This window comes from Schistocerca cancellata, chromosome 1 (assembly GCF_023864275.1).
Source record: "Schistocerca cancellata isolate TAMUIC-IGC-003103 chromosome 1, iqSchCanc2.1, whole genome shotgun sequence".
NCBI classification, from domain to species: domain Eukaryota; kingdom Metazoa; phylum Arthropoda; class Insecta; order Orthoptera; family Acrididae; genus Schistocerca; species Schistocerca cancellata.
Window position 1 is genome coordinate 601,940,036 of NC_064626.1, and position 19,266 is coordinate 601,959,301.

General features: G+C 39.4%; 1 protein-coding gene across 1 annotated transcript in view; it reads right to left on the minus strand.

Annotated features, from left to right (window-relative positions):
- LOC126182428 (cullin-4A) overlaps positions 1-19,266 on the minus strand; it is a 102,298-nt gene that overhangs the window by 64,906 nt on the left and 18,126 nt on the right. Inside the window, exons 2-3 of the mRNA XM_049924849.1 lie at positions 5,211-5,384; positions 4,928-5,117 (exon numbers count right to left, since the gene is read on the minus strand). Of these exons, the coding sequence (XP_049780806.1) occupies positions 4,928-5,117; positions 5,211-5,384 (364 nt within the window). The remainder of the gene's footprint in view (positions 1-4,927; positions 5,118-5,210; positions 5,385-19,266) is intronic.

A 19,266-nucleotide genomic window follows, 5' to 3' on the forward strand; every position in this document is an offset into this window, starting at 1 on the left:
TTATGTATTTTATGATTGCTCTATTATGAGAAATCTTACTCCAATCCCCAAGGATTTTTTTTAGACATAACTACTTGCATCATATGATTTCTATAAAAAAAAAGAAAGAAAACAAAATGCATAGCGGTTCTGAGTTAAAACAGAATCTGTCAAAGTGTATTTTCTCACTCCAAAGTTTCACAGTTAAAAATAAATATATCTCATAAAAAAAATACTTTTCCAACCACTCTGGAAATCTGCAGTATGCATAGGTTTTCTTAGAAAGTGCATTCAATGTTTTAAGATCTTGTCAAAATTGACAAAAGAGATTATTAAGTCTCTTCTTTTTTGTACATTTTAATGTCTACAAGTAATCCAGATTTACGTAGTTTACTTCTTTGCATTTTTCACTCAGTAAAACAATCAAGATAGGAGGAAAACACTGGAATTAAGGTCCAGCAGACCAGTATACGTTCCTTGATGTGACAACCATACTTGACTTTCTGTGATTTTTTTATGTTGTTCTGCTGAATTAGAATTGTTAAGAAATCTGTCACGTGCTTTGGAATGGTGTGGCCCAGATCACCAACAGAACGCCCTGTATTAACGATTCTTTAGTCCCCCAAGATCACCTTGGACAAATGCTGAGACTGCAATTTCAACAGATCATGGTTGATTCCTGCCCTCACAACTGAGATAGCATTCTGTCTCAAATAGATTTGATGTGAATAAGAGGTCAAGCACTCAATTTTCTTTGTTTCTTATCAACTGCAACAGCCACCTATTTCTCCAGATGTCTACACTGCAATCTGTTATTTTCTTATTTCATTCTTTTTCCATGTACCTGTATCATCCTCATTACAGTGCTGAACACAGAATATTAGTAAATTGTCATAAATACAAACTAAAATATTTTACTGACAGTCAGGATGTAGTTATAAGATTAGCTTATTGATACTTGCTAACTGATCATGTGCAAAACATTCACAGACTGAAGCTAATAGTAAGTATGTAGACCATGTAATGAATATGCATGGTTAATATTATTTTATATAGCACCATGAGGTGAAAGCCACTGCATCACAGTGAATAGAAAACCATTACCACGGCTAGCCAAATTTAAGTATTTCGCCTGTCTTAAATTTGAATGGAAAGATGGAAGAATAATTTTGGAAAGGCTCATCAGAATGTATAGAATCTGTTTAATGAAATTAGACAGAACACTTCCTTAACAGAAAAGAGACACTGAAGAAGAAAAAAAGCTCAATGTTGCTCCAAATGTAACAATGGGAAGTCCAACCTCCTACCTTCTACATGTTTCCTTAAGCTCACAAACCCAACTGCCCATGATGCCCCATTGTGGTGGTTACCCTGCTGCCAAAGAGAGAATCTATGCCCTTGTGGACCAACATCTTCAGCCTGTAATCTGTAACCTATCATCCAATACAAAAGAAGTCAATCACTTCCTCCACCGACACTCTGCACTTCCCGTTTCTTCAATACCTGGTGCCCTGCTCATCACTTTCAATGCCACATTCCTCTACGCTGACATCCTCAATGTCCAAGGTCTTGCTGCTATTGAACACTATCTTTCCCAATGTACGCCTGACTCCAAACCTACTATCTCCTCCCTGGTCACCATGACTAACTACAGCCTCACCCACAATTACTTCTCCTTTGAAGGCATCACCAACAAACAAATCAGTGGTTGCAATGGGCACCGGCATGGCAACACAAATGCTAAACCCCTTACATGGTTTAGATTCACTGATCTTCATGATATGGAGTGAGGGTGAGGACACCCTATTCGAATTCCTCCAGGTCTCGACACCTTCTTCCATTTTCACTTTGCTTGGTCTTCTTCAGCTCAACAAGCCATCTACCACGATGTCAACCTCCACCTTAAGGAATGCTACATCAGTACCTCTGTCCACATCAGATCTACCAACCACTAACAACACATCTACTTCCACAGCTGCTACCCATTCCACATGAAGAAGTCCCTACTATACAGCATAGCCACCCCTGATTATCACATCTGTAGTGGCAAGCAGTCCTTCCCCAAATACTATGCCAAAAGGTCTCACTGAGGCCTTCGCAGACTGAAATTACCTTCCCAACTTTGTTCAGACACAGATTTCCTGTGCCCTGCCTCATCAGTCACCTACCAACCTCCACATACCCACTGCCTGGTCGCAAAGCAGGACTTCTCTCTTAACTCAGTACTATCCAAGATTCTAGCAACAGATCACATTCTCCACCAGGGTTTCTTCTATCTTCCATCAAGCCCTGAAATGAGAAATATCCTCCGCATTCTCGCACAGAGGTATTCCACCACCAACCTACACAATACTGTTGTCTGTCCCTACTCCATCCTTGCTCACACCTCTTGCCTCATGGTTCATATCCCTGCAATAGACCTAGACGCACAACATTTTCCCACTACTCCAGTCCTGTCACTGGCATCTCATACTCCAAAGGCAGGGTTACCTGTGAAAGCAGCCATGTCATTTACCAACTCAGCTTCAACCACTGTGCCGCATTCTATGTGGACATGACTAGTAACAAGCTGTCTACAGGAGTGGCCACTGGCAAACTGTGGCCATGAAACAGCTGGACCAGCCTGTTGCTGAACATGCTGGCAAACACTATGTGCTTCACTTTATCAAATGCTTCACAGCCTGTGCCATCTGGATTCTTCCCACCGATAGCAGCTTCTAGACAGCCACTGGCAGCATTAGGATTTTACCCCACCCCCACCCCTTGCCGCCTCTTTACTCCCACTACCCATCCCAGCCAGAAAACTGAAATATTTCTAGAATTCTATTTTTGGTGCCTCCATGTGTAAGTAGCAATCAAGTCTTTTCATACTGTTTTCCTAGGTTGCTCTAAATCTGGGATTTTTTATTGTGAGTGAGAGCAATTATGTTGGAGTCCAGCTGTAAAGTTAATGTACATATATGGAACATAGAGGAACAGATAAAATCAAGCAATGGAAAATCCAGGATGGAATGGAACAATATTATGAAAAGGGAAGTTGCTACACACCATATAGCGGAGATGCTGAGTCGCAGTTATGCACAACAAAACGACACTGGCAGCGTGGTTTCAGTTGTCTGAGACTGCAGTTGAGTGTTGAGTTGCATTTCCGCGCGCACGCGTGCGTGTGCGTGCATTTTTGACGAAGGCCATACTGGCCGAAAGCTTTATTTGTGACAGTGTTTTTGTTGTGCCTGTCTGTGACTCAACATCTCCGCTATACGGTGAGAAGCAACTTTCCTTTTCATAATACTGTGAGAAACAGATAAAGTGAGACTGGGTGGGAAGCGCAGTCACTCATACAAACTGCAAAGCCAATTGAGAAGATTAGCCAAAAGCAACACCTGAAGTGGATGAGACTTGGCCAGAGAGTGTCAAAGATCAGTTGCTGATACAACAAAGCAGATACAGGTGAACAGTAACAAAGGATGACAAGCACCAAAAATGATATGGGAACACTGGTCAGCTGTCACTGGAAAAGGTAGCAGCTATGATTGCAGACATGAACGGATGGAGGTCTCTTGCAGTCTAAACCAGAAGGTAGATGATGCAACTGACTGAGTAACTAAATAAAACACACCATTAAGACAAAGGTGCACATCTTGACTTCCATTTTACCTAACTAAATATCTGTAATGGGGTATGTAACAGTGTCAGGAACAATTCATATTTTTAGCACAGTAACCAATTCGGTTTCATGTGGGTAACACAGAAAGTTTGCCACACAATAATTCCAATGGAATCAATATAAAAAAAGAGGAATATTAATCAAAGAGAGAAATAAACATTGAAAATTAAAGCCAATCCATCACTGAGTCAGTGGTGAATGTAAGGCATTTACCATGGATTGTGTGGGGTTCTTTCACCTGAAATACATTCTGTAAATCTTTCCTACTTTCTCCTGGCCTTGTCTCTTATCTTCATGGGGTCAGGATATTAATCTAGATTTGGCATTATCAGTGGTAGACAGTTGTTGAATGCCCTTCCTGTCACCGCCACAGAGATATATTTGCAACCTGTGCAAAAACCAGACTGCAATTTTAAGAATTGAAGGACATAAAAGGGAGACAGTAATTTAGAAAATAATGAGACACAGTTGCAGGCTATAACCTATGTTGTTGAGTACAATGTAATGCTGTCAAGAGAGAGAAAGGAACTAGGAAGATCTACGGAACAGGTTGGACAGCGTCTTCAAAAGGGGTTATAAGATAAATATGAATAAAATAATCAAGGTTTACAGAGTGTGACATAAATCAGGTGATGCTCAGGGAATTATGTTAAGAAATGATACACTAAAAGCACTCAATGAGTTTTACTATTTGGGCAGCCAAATGTCATGACGACAAAAGTAAAGAAGACGAAAATTGCAAGAAAAGCTTTTCTGAAAAAATCTGTGTGGTGTTCAGTATTACTTGGAAGTGAAATATGGATGATAAATAGTGCTGAAGAGAGAACAACAGAAGCTTTTGAAAAGTGGAGTTATGGAAGAATGTTGAAGATCAAGTAGAAAGATTGAGATGATAATAATGAGACTAAATTGAACTGGGAGAAAAAAAGCGTTTTGCTACAATTTCACTAAAAGAAGTGATGAGTTGATAGGACATATCCTGAGGTATCAAGCAATAGTTCATTCAGTAATCAAGGGAAGTATGGGGATAAACGATATACAGAGTGATCAAGGCTCCACTAAAGTAATCAGGTTCAAGTGGGTGCAGGCTGCAGTAGTTATGTAGAGACACAAAGACTTGCACAGACAGACTAGCGTGGAGAGCTGCATCACTCTCTGCCCATGTTTCCTGAACTTTGGAAGTTTTATTCTATTTTAATTTGTAATTTAAGAGTGGGGTTCCTTAATTCTAACTTTTAAGAAGCACTAAAAATCTAATTTGAATTTCTAAATTTCACTTACCATATAGAATGGATTGTGGGATTCTGTAAAACATAAGTCCTATCGAGGTATAAGAAGATACTTCTAACCATTATCATCTGCTGACAATGGGACTGCCAACATTCATTCATCTTCTTTAAAAATATTTGTCTGTCCATAGATTCTGCCATGAACTGTTCGATGTTTGCCTTCACGTGCTGTTCTGTGAGAGCTGTATAGTAAGAATAGTTTCCAACTTAACAATAAATGTAAATGAATTTACAAGATTACACACACATATATAGGTACAAATCCAAGAACATACCTGTAAGATTAACATACAGAGTAGATGCCATTTTGTGATTACACATATTTTCAACTGCCTGATACAGCTCTTCAAGACTATAGCGTATGGATTTTGATGTTTGAATTGCTATAACAGCTTCTTTCAGTTTTTCCCATGTTCTTTCTTGATAATTATCTGGAAGTTTTGGTTTTTCTGAAAACAAATAACAATGAAATGAATGTCTAACATTATAGAATATTATTTCGTCAAGTTTTCTCTGCTTCTACTGTTTTACAGAATGATCATAATAATTGAGAAAAAAGGTCTTATAAACAGAAAGTCTTTTACTACTAAAATATAAACAGAACAGTAAAATTTAATATCTTAATTCTCCCTGTTTCTTGCCAGTTTCTTTTTATTTGAGTTAATAACAAAATAGAGTGTCTACTTATTATAGGCATACATTTATACAACTGGCTACCATGACACAGGAATTGTCTAAGGAAAGTCCTGATAGTGAAGCATAAAAACATCTTCTCTACTTTAACATCACATTACTCACATTTCATTGACATGACGGCTGGAATCTATTCCAGCATTACCTTCTGTCACTCTGATTATATCTGCTGAAAACCATATTAACCCAAGCCAGAGAATCTGAAATGTTCTGTATTTCCAATTTCACTTATTTCAGATAAGAAACCAAGCAGCTCAACACACTGTAGGCCTACTATTCTGGGACACATTGCCAGAACTATCCCTTCGTCTTTTACCCAAATTCATGTATAATTGACTTCACAATTAGTGGACACAAGCACAGATTTGTTGATAAATTTTTGCCTCAGAGGCTACTTTGGTGGATACAATAATTATTAAGAGAGTCTTGGTATAATTAAGCATTAAATAACAAACAAAGCATATATTATTGCTATGCTTGTAGGCAGTACACCACAAACATTTCAGCCTTGTACTTCCAGTGAGACATCTACCATTTATCTTTGACTAGCAAACAATCACAACTGAATCAACTCAAGTGTCTCATATAAATTTATTTAACTGGAGCATTAGTATACGGGGCAAGTGTTAACTGCCTCTTGTCTGCATGCAAATGAAAGCTGTTTTGTACCAAACAACCTCTTAAAATTGATAGTAATTTGTATATCTCTCCAATGACTATTTTTAATTATTGACTTGCTGTTCTGATTCCTGCTATCTTGCTGTATCCATAATTAAATCTGTCATTTGAAAAACAGCAAAAGAGTGTACATTCAATCACACAATGCTAACCAGACCTATAATGAAGCGTGCACCTTTTTCTAAATCCACATTTATACACTGCAGGCCTTGTTCCATTCACAAAACATGGGCACGAAGAGTGACTGCTATTAAGCTATTGAGCTTTAATACGTCCGATTTTGCCACAGTCAATAATTCACAAGTTGTGTGTTGAGGAGGCTGCCCTCCCCCTCTCTTCTTTCCTTTCCCCCATGAATCACGGACCTCGCTGAGAAAGGGTGTCTTGTGTGCCTCAAAAATACAGATGAATAGACTGAAGTTAGATATAATGGGAATTAGTGAAGTTCAGTGGCAGGAGGAACAAGACTTATGGTTAGGTGAATACTGGGTTATAAACAGAAAATCGAACAGTGGTAACGCAGGAGAATGTCATCAGCATAGTGAGCTCACTGTTGTAGCCAAGATACATGTGAAGCCAACACCCACCACAGTAGTACAAGTTTATATGTGAACTATCTCCCACAGATGAAAAGATTGGAAAAATGTAAGATGAAACAAAAGAAATAATTCAGATAATTAACAGAAAGGAAAATTTAATAGTGATGGGGGACTTTATGGGCTGGTGCAAAGCAATTAAACAGAAATTCCAAATGGTAGAATATTGCATAGAGCATAATTTAATCATGGCTAACACCTGGTTTATTAATCATGAAAGAAGTTTATATACGCGAAGGAGATGTGGAGGCACTGGACGGTTTAAGGCTAATATATAAAAGCAACACAAAGATTTTGGAACCAGATTTTAACCTGTAACACATTTCCGGGACAGATGTGAACTCTGGCCATAATTTAATAGTTATGAACTGTAGATTAAAACTGAAGAATTTGCAAAAAGATAGGGAATTAAGCAGACAGGACCTGAATAAGTAGAAAGAACCAGCAGTTGTTGAGTGTTTCAAATGAGGCATTAAGGAACAACTGAAACAAGGGAAATAAATACAGTAGAAGATGAATGGGAAGCTCTGGGAGTGAACGCAGCAGAGGAGCAAGTAAGTAAAAAGACAAGGTCTAGTAGAAACCCTTGGATATTGTGGGATATATTAAACTTAACTAATAAAAAGAGAAAATATAAAAATGTAGCAAATGATGTACGCGAAAAAGAATACATCCATCCAAAAATTAGTGACAGATAGTGCAAACTAGCTAAGCAGGAATGGCCAGAAGACAAATGCAAAGCTACAGAAGCATGTATAACTATGAGAAAGACAGATCTAAATCTACATCATTGCTCTGCAATCCACAATTAAGTGCCAGGCAGAGGGTTCATCAAAGCACCTCCGGGTTTTTCCTCTACCATTTCACTCTCAAACAGCACAAGAGAAAAACAAACACTTATATCTTTCCATGCGATCTCTGATATTTATTTTTTTATTATGCTGATCATTCCGTCCTATGAAGGTGGGTGCCAACAAAATATTTTTACACTCTTAGAACCAATTTGGTGACTGGAATTTCATGAGGAGATCCTGCCATGACGAAAATCATCTTTGTTTTAATGACTGATATCCCAATTTGTGTATCATATCCACAGCGCTCTCCCCCCTATTTTGCAATAATACAAAACAAGGAACTTTTTCAGTGTCCTCTATCAATTCTGTCTGATGCGGGTCCCACATTGCACAGCAATACTTCACTGCATTTTCTACATGTTCTGTTAATAAATTGCAGCCTTTGGTTTGCTTTCCCCATAACATTATCTATGTGATCATTTCAATTTAAGTTATTTGCAATTGTAATCCTCAAGTATTTAGTTGAATTTACAGCCTTCAGATTTGTGTGTTTCATACTGTAACAGAAATTTAGAGGAATCCTTTTAATATTCATGTGGATGACAATCACACTTATTACTTATAATCATCAACTGCCCTTTTTGTACTATACACATATCTTGTCTAAATTGTTTTGGAATTTGTTTTGATCATAAGCAAACAATCTAAGAGGACTGTTCAGACTGTCTCCTAAATCGTTTATATATAGATTAGGAACAGCAAATGGCCTATAATACTTTTTTGGGGAACATCTGGCATTACTTCCATTTTACTCAATGACTTTCTGTCAATTACTACAAACTGTCACCCTCCCAACAGAAAACTACGAATCCAGTTGCACAACCGAGATGACACTCCACAGGCACGTAATTTAATCAGAAGCTGCTTGTGAGGAACAGTCTCAATAGCCTTCCGGAAACCTAAAAATATGGAATCAATTTGACATCCACTGTCAATAACACTCATATAGGTACTGCCTACAAGAATATTAAAGAGGCCGTTGGAGAAAAGAGAACCAACTGTATGACTATCAAAAGCTCAGATGTAAAACCAGTACTATGCAAAGAAGGGGTAGCTGAAAAGTGGAAGAAATACACAGAGGTGCTATACAAGGGAGAGCAACCTGATGGCACTCTTATAGAAAGGAAGAGGGAGTAGATGGACGACAAGGTGGGAGATATGGCACTGCAAGAAGAATTGGACAGAGCACTGAAAGCCCCAACTAAAAAAAATTGCCCCTGGACTAGACAACATTCCCTCAAAACAACTGATGTCCTTGGGAGAACCATCTTCAACAAGACTAATCTGCCTGGTGTGCAAGATGTATGATACGCATGAAATACCCTCAGATTTCAAGAAGAATGTAACAATTCCAAGTCCAAAGAGAGCAGGTGCTGATAGGCATGAGTATTACTGTACCATCAGTTTAATAAGTCATATTTGCAAAATACTGAAATTATTTACAGAAAAACAAAACCCTCAAGGAAGATAAGTTTGGGTTCCAGAGAAACTTAGGAACATACAAAACAATACTGTCCTTACAATGTATCTTAGAAGATTAGTTAAGGAAAGGCAAACTTAAGTTAGTAACTTTTGTAGATTTAAAGAAAGCTTTGGACAGTGTTGACTGGAAAGCACTTTTTGAAATTCTAAAAGCAGCAAGGTTAAAATACAGGGTGCGAAAGGTTATGCACAACTTGAACAGAAACCAGACAGCAGTTATAAGAGTCGAAGGGCATGAAAGGAAACCAGTGGTTGAGAAGAGAGTGAGACACAGTTGTAATCTATTCATGATGTTATCCAGTCTCTAAACTGAAGCATCAGTGAAGAGAAACCAAGAAAAAATAGGAGAAGGAATTAAAGGTCTGGGAGACGAAATAAGAACTTCAATGTTTGCTGGTGACACTGTCATTCTGTTAAGAGACAGCAAAGGACTTGGAAGAACAGCTCAATGGAACAGACAGTGCCTTAAAAAGAGGATTAAGATAAATATGAACTACAGTGAAACAAGAGTAAAGGAATGTAGCCGAACTACATCAGGTGATGCTGAGGGGATTAGATTATGAAATGAGGCACTAACACTAAAAACAGTAGATGAGTTATTGTATTTGGGCAATAAAATACCTGATGACGACCATTTGGACTTGCATAACATTGTTTTTCTGTTGATTAGTACCATATAGTTTTACATTCCCTGAAAAAGAAAGCTCCCACTTTTAAGTTGAACAGGTTTTATTTTTAAAAATAATTTTTTTAACTTTCAAGTGTAAGGTATGTCTTCACTAAAGTTGTTTCTTACTAATTTCTCTGTTATAATGTTTATTTCTATTGTCTTTGTTGCATTTATTTCTTAAACTTTGTTGCAGTTTCTTGTCAGTTCTTTTTTTTTTGTAGTGGTTGTTCATTGCAAGGGTCTGTATTTTAGTTGTTCAGTGTTAATTTGTTTATTGAAGAGGCTTCTAAGAAATCTGAGACTATCCAGTGAGTTCTGTGTTTTAGTGAGAAATTTGCCAGTTGACACAGTTGCAGTGTGTTTTGTGAAAAGAACTGTTTGAAATGTCTTCTGACTGAGCCCACAGGAGAGTGAAATGTGGTGACTATTTGTGTATCCATAAAAGAATGATACATAAGAGAAAAAAAAAAGGACAGACTTTGTTCAGGCTGGGAATAAGTGGTCTCATTTGAAGACTCTGTTTCGAAGTGGAGATGTTTCCAGTGACGACTTTTTGTGTTCTACATGTTTTGACAGAACAACAACAACAATGATACTATCTGAACAAAGTGAGGCCTCCCGTGGTACAAATGATGCAGAGAAGAATTAAATACCGTGAATCACTCAACTAAAGAGGTACGTATTAGTGCTGTTAAGAAACTGTGGTCAGCGAAGTGGAGTCATAAGCTCTATGCATCAAGAAAGCACACGGAAATTACTAACGCTATGGATGAATACACTACAGCAAAACTGACCACGCTCTTCAAAGTAGGAACTCCCTCTTCAGAAGAAAATGAACCAAATCACTCTTGGACCTCTTGCCAGGAATTTTTCACAAATATCAATTCAGCTGTTGAATATTGTGCATCTACAGTGAAAAGGTGCAAGTTTTAACTATTATTCCAGAGACATTTTCAAAGAAAATAATTTTGAACCACATTCAATCAGTATCAAAGTACATGGTAGACAAGTCAAGAAATGTGAGGTCTGTAAAAGGAGTCTTTGGACAACCAGATCCCTATTATGGTCATCCTGTAACAGTTGAAGACCAAAAAGTTGTGAAAGTAAAAAGGCACATGACTCTCAGTATTAAAGAAACTTTTGCAATTTATAAGAGCAACTATACAACTTCACATATTGGAGGATCAAAATTTTATGCACTGCAATCTAAGTGGGTGGTTCCACACCCACCTAGAGATGTCTGTCTATGTGTGTTACTGCGTGAATTTTGAACTTTGAGTGGTAACTTTGAAGAACTTTGGAGCACGTGACATATGACGTCTTGCTTGGACGTTTGAAGTCGTTTGTAGTCTGTGCCGTAAAGTGAGAGACATGTTTGTTTCAAGATTGTGGTGACTGCCCTGGAATGAGAGGACTGTCTTTACAGACACTTGGCCTGGAAGATGTAACAGATAACTCTGCAGGAATTACATATGTGACATGGGAGGAAAATAAACTAATTAAGAAAACTGTTGCCTTTGACAGTTTCACTTATGAACTTGGTAAATGGTCAGTGAAAGCAGTAACACACCAGCATCTGAAGAAATTGTAACAACAACAACAACAACAACAACAACACATTGCAGAAGTGAAAGGGTGTGTACAGGCTGAAGAACTATTTTTAGTGCTTCACTGCGATTTTGCTGAGAACTGGTCTGTAATTCTCCCACAAGAAGTACAAGAGCATAATTGGAGTAATGACCAAGTTTCAATTTTTACGGGATTGACGTATTTTCAGAACAAAACCACAAGTGTTGCAGTTATAAGTGATGACACAGGACACGACTCAGCACATGCTTTGCTAGCAATGCACAAAATTCTTCCACAACAAACAGAGGCAGAGAAGGACATCATCATTTCTGATGGTGCACCTAGTCATTTTAAAAATCGTTACCAGCTGTTTGAATTAAGTTGCTTGTGCCAACTGACTGGGTATACAGTGCTACTGGTCACAGGAAGGGCCTTGTCATGGTGTAGGAGGCCTGCTAAAGCACTGTGCTACAAAACAATCTTTCCAGACCAAATACAGCTGCAATTCAGAATACTGAGGATTTTATGAGAGTTGTGGAACCTTTCACATCCACAGCCGTCATTATTTTGTCCAAAGAGGAAACTGAAGAATTCCATGAGCAGAAAAAAGAATGGTCCAAACAACTACTCCTGTGAAAGAAATTCAGAAGACACATTTGTGGACTCAAAGTGATGGGCGAATTCATACTGCACGCACTTTAAAGAGCAAGAAAGAAGAAATTTCGTTTGTTTGGCCAACACCTCATAAACAGCAGGATAATATTCAGAGTCACAACCTGAGAAGGGGGATGTGTGTGTGTGTGTGTGTGTGTGTGTGTGTGTGTGTGTGTGTGTGTGAGAGAGAGAGAGAGAGAGAGAGAGAGAGAGAGAGAGAGAGAGAGCGCGAGGAGAGAGAGAGACTGTTGGATTGCAGAGATTATAGACACCAGTTATGAGTTAAATGAAATTGTAGAGATCTTTATGCTACCACATGGACCAGCTGCTAAATATAGGTTTCCAGCTGAAGGACAGCAACAACACCATCAGTGCTCACTTCCTGTTCAGTGTTTTGAAGATTGTACGTGTTCCAGTTCCTATTGCTTCAATAGGAAGGCATCACTCTATATCAAAGGAAGATGCTGAAGCAGCGGAAAACTTTTGGTTCATTGACTGGCTAATTTCAGTACAAAACAGAGTGCACGGAAGTTGTATAAATTGAAACCTCTAGGTCTTTGGACATTTCACAAACGTGTTGGAACCATTTAAAATGCTTGAAAAATGAGTCTCTCACTCCCCTTGTAAAACTAAAATTATGTTAAATAAGACTAGGTTTTGATTTTTATGAGCCTGTAATGTGGCAATGTGGTCATAAAAAAGGTTTTATGTATGGCAAAAATTTCAATTGTTTATAAAACCTGCTCAATCTAAAAGTAAAAGCTCTCCTTCTCAGGGAATGTAGAACTATATGGTACTAATCAAGAGGAAAAAAAATCAAAATTTTCTGGCTTGGCATTTTTGAAAAAAATAAAAAAAATCTGTAAATTATAAAAAAGTTCAGAATGCTACAGTAAAAGAAATTGACAGATAATCCTAAATGGAGGATTTCTTTGTAATCATAAAGCAATTATCTTTCCAATAAAAAAAAAGTCCAACTAAATATCTAGAACTGTTTCCTAAATTCGCATCTTCAAAGTGGTATGCACAGGGTTATCTTTGGACGGCTGATCTTGGAGCAGAAATTTTTTTGGAGAAAACAGAAGTATACGTGTTCCTTACTTAGTCCTTCATTTTAATATATGCTAACATCCAAAACTATGAAGGTAAGAGTTTTTTCCTAGCCTGTCTGAACTGATATGAACTATGCCACAAGAAAAAAATAATAAAGGTAGAATCTCTTTAAATGTAGTGCTACAGAAGAATGTTGAAAATCTGATGGGTAGGTAGAGTAACTTGTGAGGAGATACTGAATCTAATTGGGGGACAAAATAAATCTGTCGCAATAAGAAGGGATCAGTTGGTAGGATATATTCTGAGGCATCAAGGAATCATCATTTTAGTACTGGAACGAAGTGCAGAGGGTAAAAATTGTAGATGGAATAATACAGTAAGCAGGTTCAGATGGACTGTAGGCTGCTGTAGTTATTTGGAGATGAAGATACTTGCATAGGATAGAGTAACATGGAGAGTTCCATCAAACTAGTCTTTACACTGAAGATCATCACCAACATCATGTGTATGAGGGAAGAGTAAAAAGTTGCTTGACTCATTTTGGAAATCAAGTTCACGAAATTATATCTACATATCACACAATGCCTATCCTACAGTCTACTACTAAAGTTAGTTTAGCATCTCCATAATGCTCTTATGCTTACTACACAAATCCGTTACAAAATGCTCTTCTTAGAGTTCTCTATGCTCTGTCTATAAATCCTACCTGGAGAATGTCCTATAGTAATGAACAGTATTCAAAAAATGGTCACACAAGTTGTTATCTAAGCTATCTTCTCATGAATGAATAACAAATTCCCTTTTGATTTTCTGAATGAATCTCAGTACGATACCTACATCTACATTTATACTCCACAAGCCACCTTGCAGTGTGTGGTGGAAATTACTTCATGTACCACTGTTAAGACCCCCTTCTCCTGTTCGAGTCGCAAATACACTCCTGGAAATGGAAAAAAGAACACATTGACACACCAGTGTGTCAGACCCACCATTCTTGCTCCGGACACTGCGAGAGGGCTGTACAAGAATGATCACACGCACGGCACAGCGGACACACCAGGAACCGCGGTGTTGGCCGTCGAATGGCGCTAGCTGCGAAGCATTTGTGCACCGCCGCCGTCAGTGTCAGCCAGTTTGCCGTGGCATACGGAGCTCCATCGCAGTCTTTAACACTGGTAGCATGCCGCGACAGCGTGGACGTGAACCGTATGTGCAGTTGACGGACTTTGAGCGAGGGCGTATAGTGGGCATGCGGGAGGCCGGGTGGACGTACCGCCGAATTGCTCAACACGTGGGGCGTGAGGTCTCCACAGTACATCGATGTTGTCGCCAGTGGTCGGTGGAAGGTGCACGTGCCTGTCGACCTGGGACCGGACCGCAGCGACGCACGGATGCATGCCAAGACCGTAGGATCCTACGCAGTGCCGTAGGGGACCGCACCGCCACTTCCCAGCAAATTAGGGACACTGTTGCTCCTGGGGTATCGGCGAGGACCATTCGCAACCGTCTCCATGAAGCTGGGCTATGGTCCCGCACACCGTTAGGCCGTCTTCCGCTCACGCCCCAACATCGTGCAGACCGCCTCCAGTGGTGTCGCGACAGGCGTGAATGGAGGGACGAATGGAGACGTGTCGTCTTCAGCGATGAGAGTCGCTTCTGCCTTGGTGCCAATGATGGTCGTATGCATGTTTGGCGCCGTGCAGGTGAGCGCCACAATCAGGACTGCATACGACCGAGGCACACAGGGCCAACACCCGGCTTCATGGTGTGGGGAGCGATGTCCTACACTGGCCGTACACCACTGGTGATCGTCGAGGGGACACTGAATAGTGCACGGTACATCCAAACCATCATTGAACCCATCGTTCTACCATTCCTAGACCGGCAAGGGAACTTGCTGTTCTAACAGGACAATGCACGTCCGCATGTATCCCGTGCCACCCAACGTGCTCTAGAAGGTGTAAGTCAACTACCCTGGCCAGCAAGATCTCCGGATCTGTCCCCCATTGAGCATGTTTGGGACTGGATGAAGCGTCGTCTCACGCGGTCTGCACGTCCAGCATGAACGCTGGTCCAACTGAGGCGCCAGGTGGAAATGGCATGGCAAGCCGTTCCACAGGAATACATCCAGCATCTCTATGATCGTCTCCATGGGAGAATAGCAGCCTGCATTGCTGCGAAAGGTGGATATACACTGTACTAGTGCCGACATTGTGCATGCTCTGTTGCCTGTGTCTATGTGCCTGTGGTTCTGTCAGTGTGATCATGTGATGTATCTGACCCCAGGAATGTGTCAATAAAGTTTCCCCTTCCTGGGACAATGAATTCACGGTGTTCTTATTTCAATTTCCAGGAGTGTAGTTTGCAGGAAGAACGATTGCTTCCAAGCCTCCATGTGGGCTGGGCTCTTTCAAATTTTATCTTCAGGGTCTTCTCGCTGGATGCACAGAAAGCAATACATCTATTGAGTCTTTGAATTTTAACAATATACCATGCCAGTGTACAGAATGCCTCTTGCAGCACCTGCCATTGGAGTTGGTTGATAATCTCAGTGACGTTTTTGTGCTTACTAAATGAACCTGTAATGAAATACGCTGCTCTTCTTTGCATCTTCTGTATTTCCTGTCAGTCTTATCTGGTACGAATCCCACAATATGAGCAATTTTCAATTACTGGTCAAATAAGTTTTGTAAGATGCTTCCACTGTTGATGGACTACATTTCCTATGATTCTTCCAATGATCCCAATCTGGCATTTAATTTGTTTGCAATTCATTTTATGTGGTACCTCCACTTCCAGTTACTCCATATGCATACTCCTGGATATTTTATGGACGTAAATGCTTCCAGTGATTGTTCTGTAATTGTGTAATCATACAATAAAGGGTCTTTCTACCGATGTATTCACAATACATTACATTTGTTTATTCTGAGGATCAACTGCCATTCTCTGCACCAAGCGTCAATCATCTGCAGGTGTTCCTGCATTTCACTACAATTTTCTAGTGTCTAAACACCTCTACATACAACAGCAACATCTGTGAGAAGCCTTACAGAACTTCGGGTGTTATCTACTAGGTCATTTATACACATTGTGAAAATAATGTGTCCTATAATGTTCTCCTGGGACACACATGAAGTTAGTTTTATGTCTGAAGACTTCTCTCTGTTCAGAATGACATGCTATGTACTGTTTGCCAGAAACTCTTTAATCCAATCACACAGTTGGTCTGCTATTCCATACACTCGTATTTTGTTAATAGATGGCAATGCAGAACTGTATTGAATACCTTCTGGAAGTCAAGGTACACAGAAGTTATCTGGGCACCTGTATCTATTGCTTTCTGGATTACATGGATGAATAGAGGGAGTTGGGTTTCACACAATTCTTTTTTCAGAACCCATGTTGGTTCCTAGAAGGGAGATATGGCTTTCTTACAAGTTTTTTATGTAGTCATTTCACTTTGAATATTAATAGCATTAGCCCACCAAACATAAAATAAAACAATAGCTATATATTCAGTCTATGTATGTAAAATAGGTTTCATTTGTGTATGTTGATGGTCACTTGTCACTTCCTGAATCATGTGTCCATCTTCTGCGTTATTTCTGCATTTCTATATGAGTGTCAAGTATGGTGAGGTTTGGTTTGTGGGGCGCTCAATTGCGCGGTCATTAGCACCCGTACTAAGTCCCAATTTTTACACAGTCCAATCTAGCAACCGTCAAGAATGATGATGATAAAATGATAAGGACAACACCCAGTCCCTGCGCAGAGAAAATCCCCAGCCCGGCCAGGAATCAAACCAGAAACCCGTAATGTCCAGTGTAGTGACAGGCCATTCAAAGGAATCATCTGTGAAAAATCTCAGGGATTTTGCAACATTATCCACCATTTTAATGAGGGCTGTGAGCCAACTGTAACTTTCTTCAACCAAATCTTATACTTCCGAGACCGAATTGCTGGTCAGGTGTTCAGGAGGCTAAATTCTTAGTACTGCTAACAGTCACAAATAATGGTATATGAAACTACCCTAGGTTTCATAATTATTAGCTGCCTCCTTGAAGAAGAAAAGGAAACAGTTTGAAGAAAGTTTAATATGCAAGGAAGATCACCCAGAATGTCTGTGACCACCTCATCCCCCCTCCAAGGGGAAAAAGAAACACGGGTGGCTTTCTTTCAAGAAAACGATTTAAAAGTCAGCACCTACATCTATGCTCTGCAAACCACCATAAGTGCAAGGCAGAGGGCACATCCCATTGTACCAGTTATTAGGGTTTCTTCCTGTTCTGTTCACATGTGGAGTGTGGGAAGAATGATTGATTGAATGCCTCTGTGTGTCCAGCAATTATTCTTATCTTGTTCTCACAATCCCTATTTGAGCGATATGTAGGAGGTTATAGTAGATTCCTACAGTAATCATTTAAATCCAGTTCTTGAAACTTTGTTAATAGACTTTCCCAGGATATTTTATGTCTATCTTCAAGAGTCTTCCAATTCAGTTCCTTCAGTATCTCTCAGACACTCACCTATGGATCAAACAAACCTGTAACCTTTCGTGCTGCCTTTCTCCGAATATGTTCAATATAATACCCTGTTAGGCCTGTCTGGTATGGGTTCCACATACTTGAGCAATATTCTGGAACTGATTGCATGAGTGATTTGCAAGCAATCTCCATTGTAGATTGGTTGCACTTCCCCAGTATACTTCCAATACACTGAAGTCTACAACCTCCTTTACTCTTGTCTGAAACTATTCGATCATTCCATTTCATATCCCTACAAAGTGTTACTCTCGCGTATTTGTTTGAGTTGGCTGACCCCAACAGTGACTCACTGATATTATAGTCATAGGACACTACATGTTTTCATTTTGTGAAGTGCAAAATTTTACGAAGCTGCCAATTTCTGTACAACTTTGAAATCTTATCAAGATCTGACTGACAGTTTATGCAGCTCTTTTCAGATAGTACTTCATTACAGGTACCTGTATCATTTTCAAAAAGCCTGATTTTACTATTAATATTGTCTGCAAGGTCATTAATATGCAGAATGTACAGCAAGGGTCTCCACATACTTCCCTGGGGCAGTACTGAAGTTGCTTCTACACCTGATGATCAGTCTCCTTCCAAGATAACACACTGCTGCATTCTCCCTAACAAATAGCCCTCAATCTGGTCAAAAGTTGTACTTGATATCCCATAAGATTGTACTTTTGACAATAAGAGTAAGTCTAGTATTGAGCCAAAAGCTTTTTGGAAATGAAAAACTACTGCATCTACCTGACTGCCTTGATCCAAAGCTTTCGGTATGTAAAAAAAGGGCATTACAGAGGTCATCCTGTTCAAGATACCTCATTATGTTTGGGCTCATAATATGTTCTAAGATTCTACAACAAATCATTGTCAAGGATACTGGATGGTAGTTCTGTGACTCACATCTACTTCCCTTCTTGTAGACACGTATAACCTGGGCCCTTTTCCAAGAACTGAGCAAAGTTTTTGTTCAAGGGATCTACAAAATATTATAGTTAGATGAAGGGCTAACTCAGCAATAAATTCAGTATAGAAACTGACAGGGATTCCATCGGGCCCCGGAGCTTTGTTCAATTTTGAAGATTTCAGCTGTTTCTCAACACCTCGCCACCCTTAATTTCGTTTCCTGTCTCATTCATTACGGACTGTACATTAACTTTGGTGCCACTAACAGCCTTTACATGTGACTAGAATTTCTTTCGGTTCTGTGAAAGATCACTTGACAATATTCTGGCTGGTGAAAGAATATCTTCCTTTTCCTGGTAGCCTTTACCCACTTTATCAAACATTCTTTCAGGATTACAGCTGTGATCATGAATACGGAAACTATCTACTGGCTAATTAACTTTTCCACTTTCTTGGTTTGTGTGCACATCATGACTGTATTTTTATTTTGACTGTTACAGGAGTTAGGAAAATGAATTTCATTTACACCATTTTCTGGCTCCTGGGGAAATCAATAGAGCAGAGGCTACTTGACTGCATCCTTTTTGTTCTTTGTTTCATGCCATGTATAAAAAGCAACCCTTTCATTTGTCTGGGCTTGG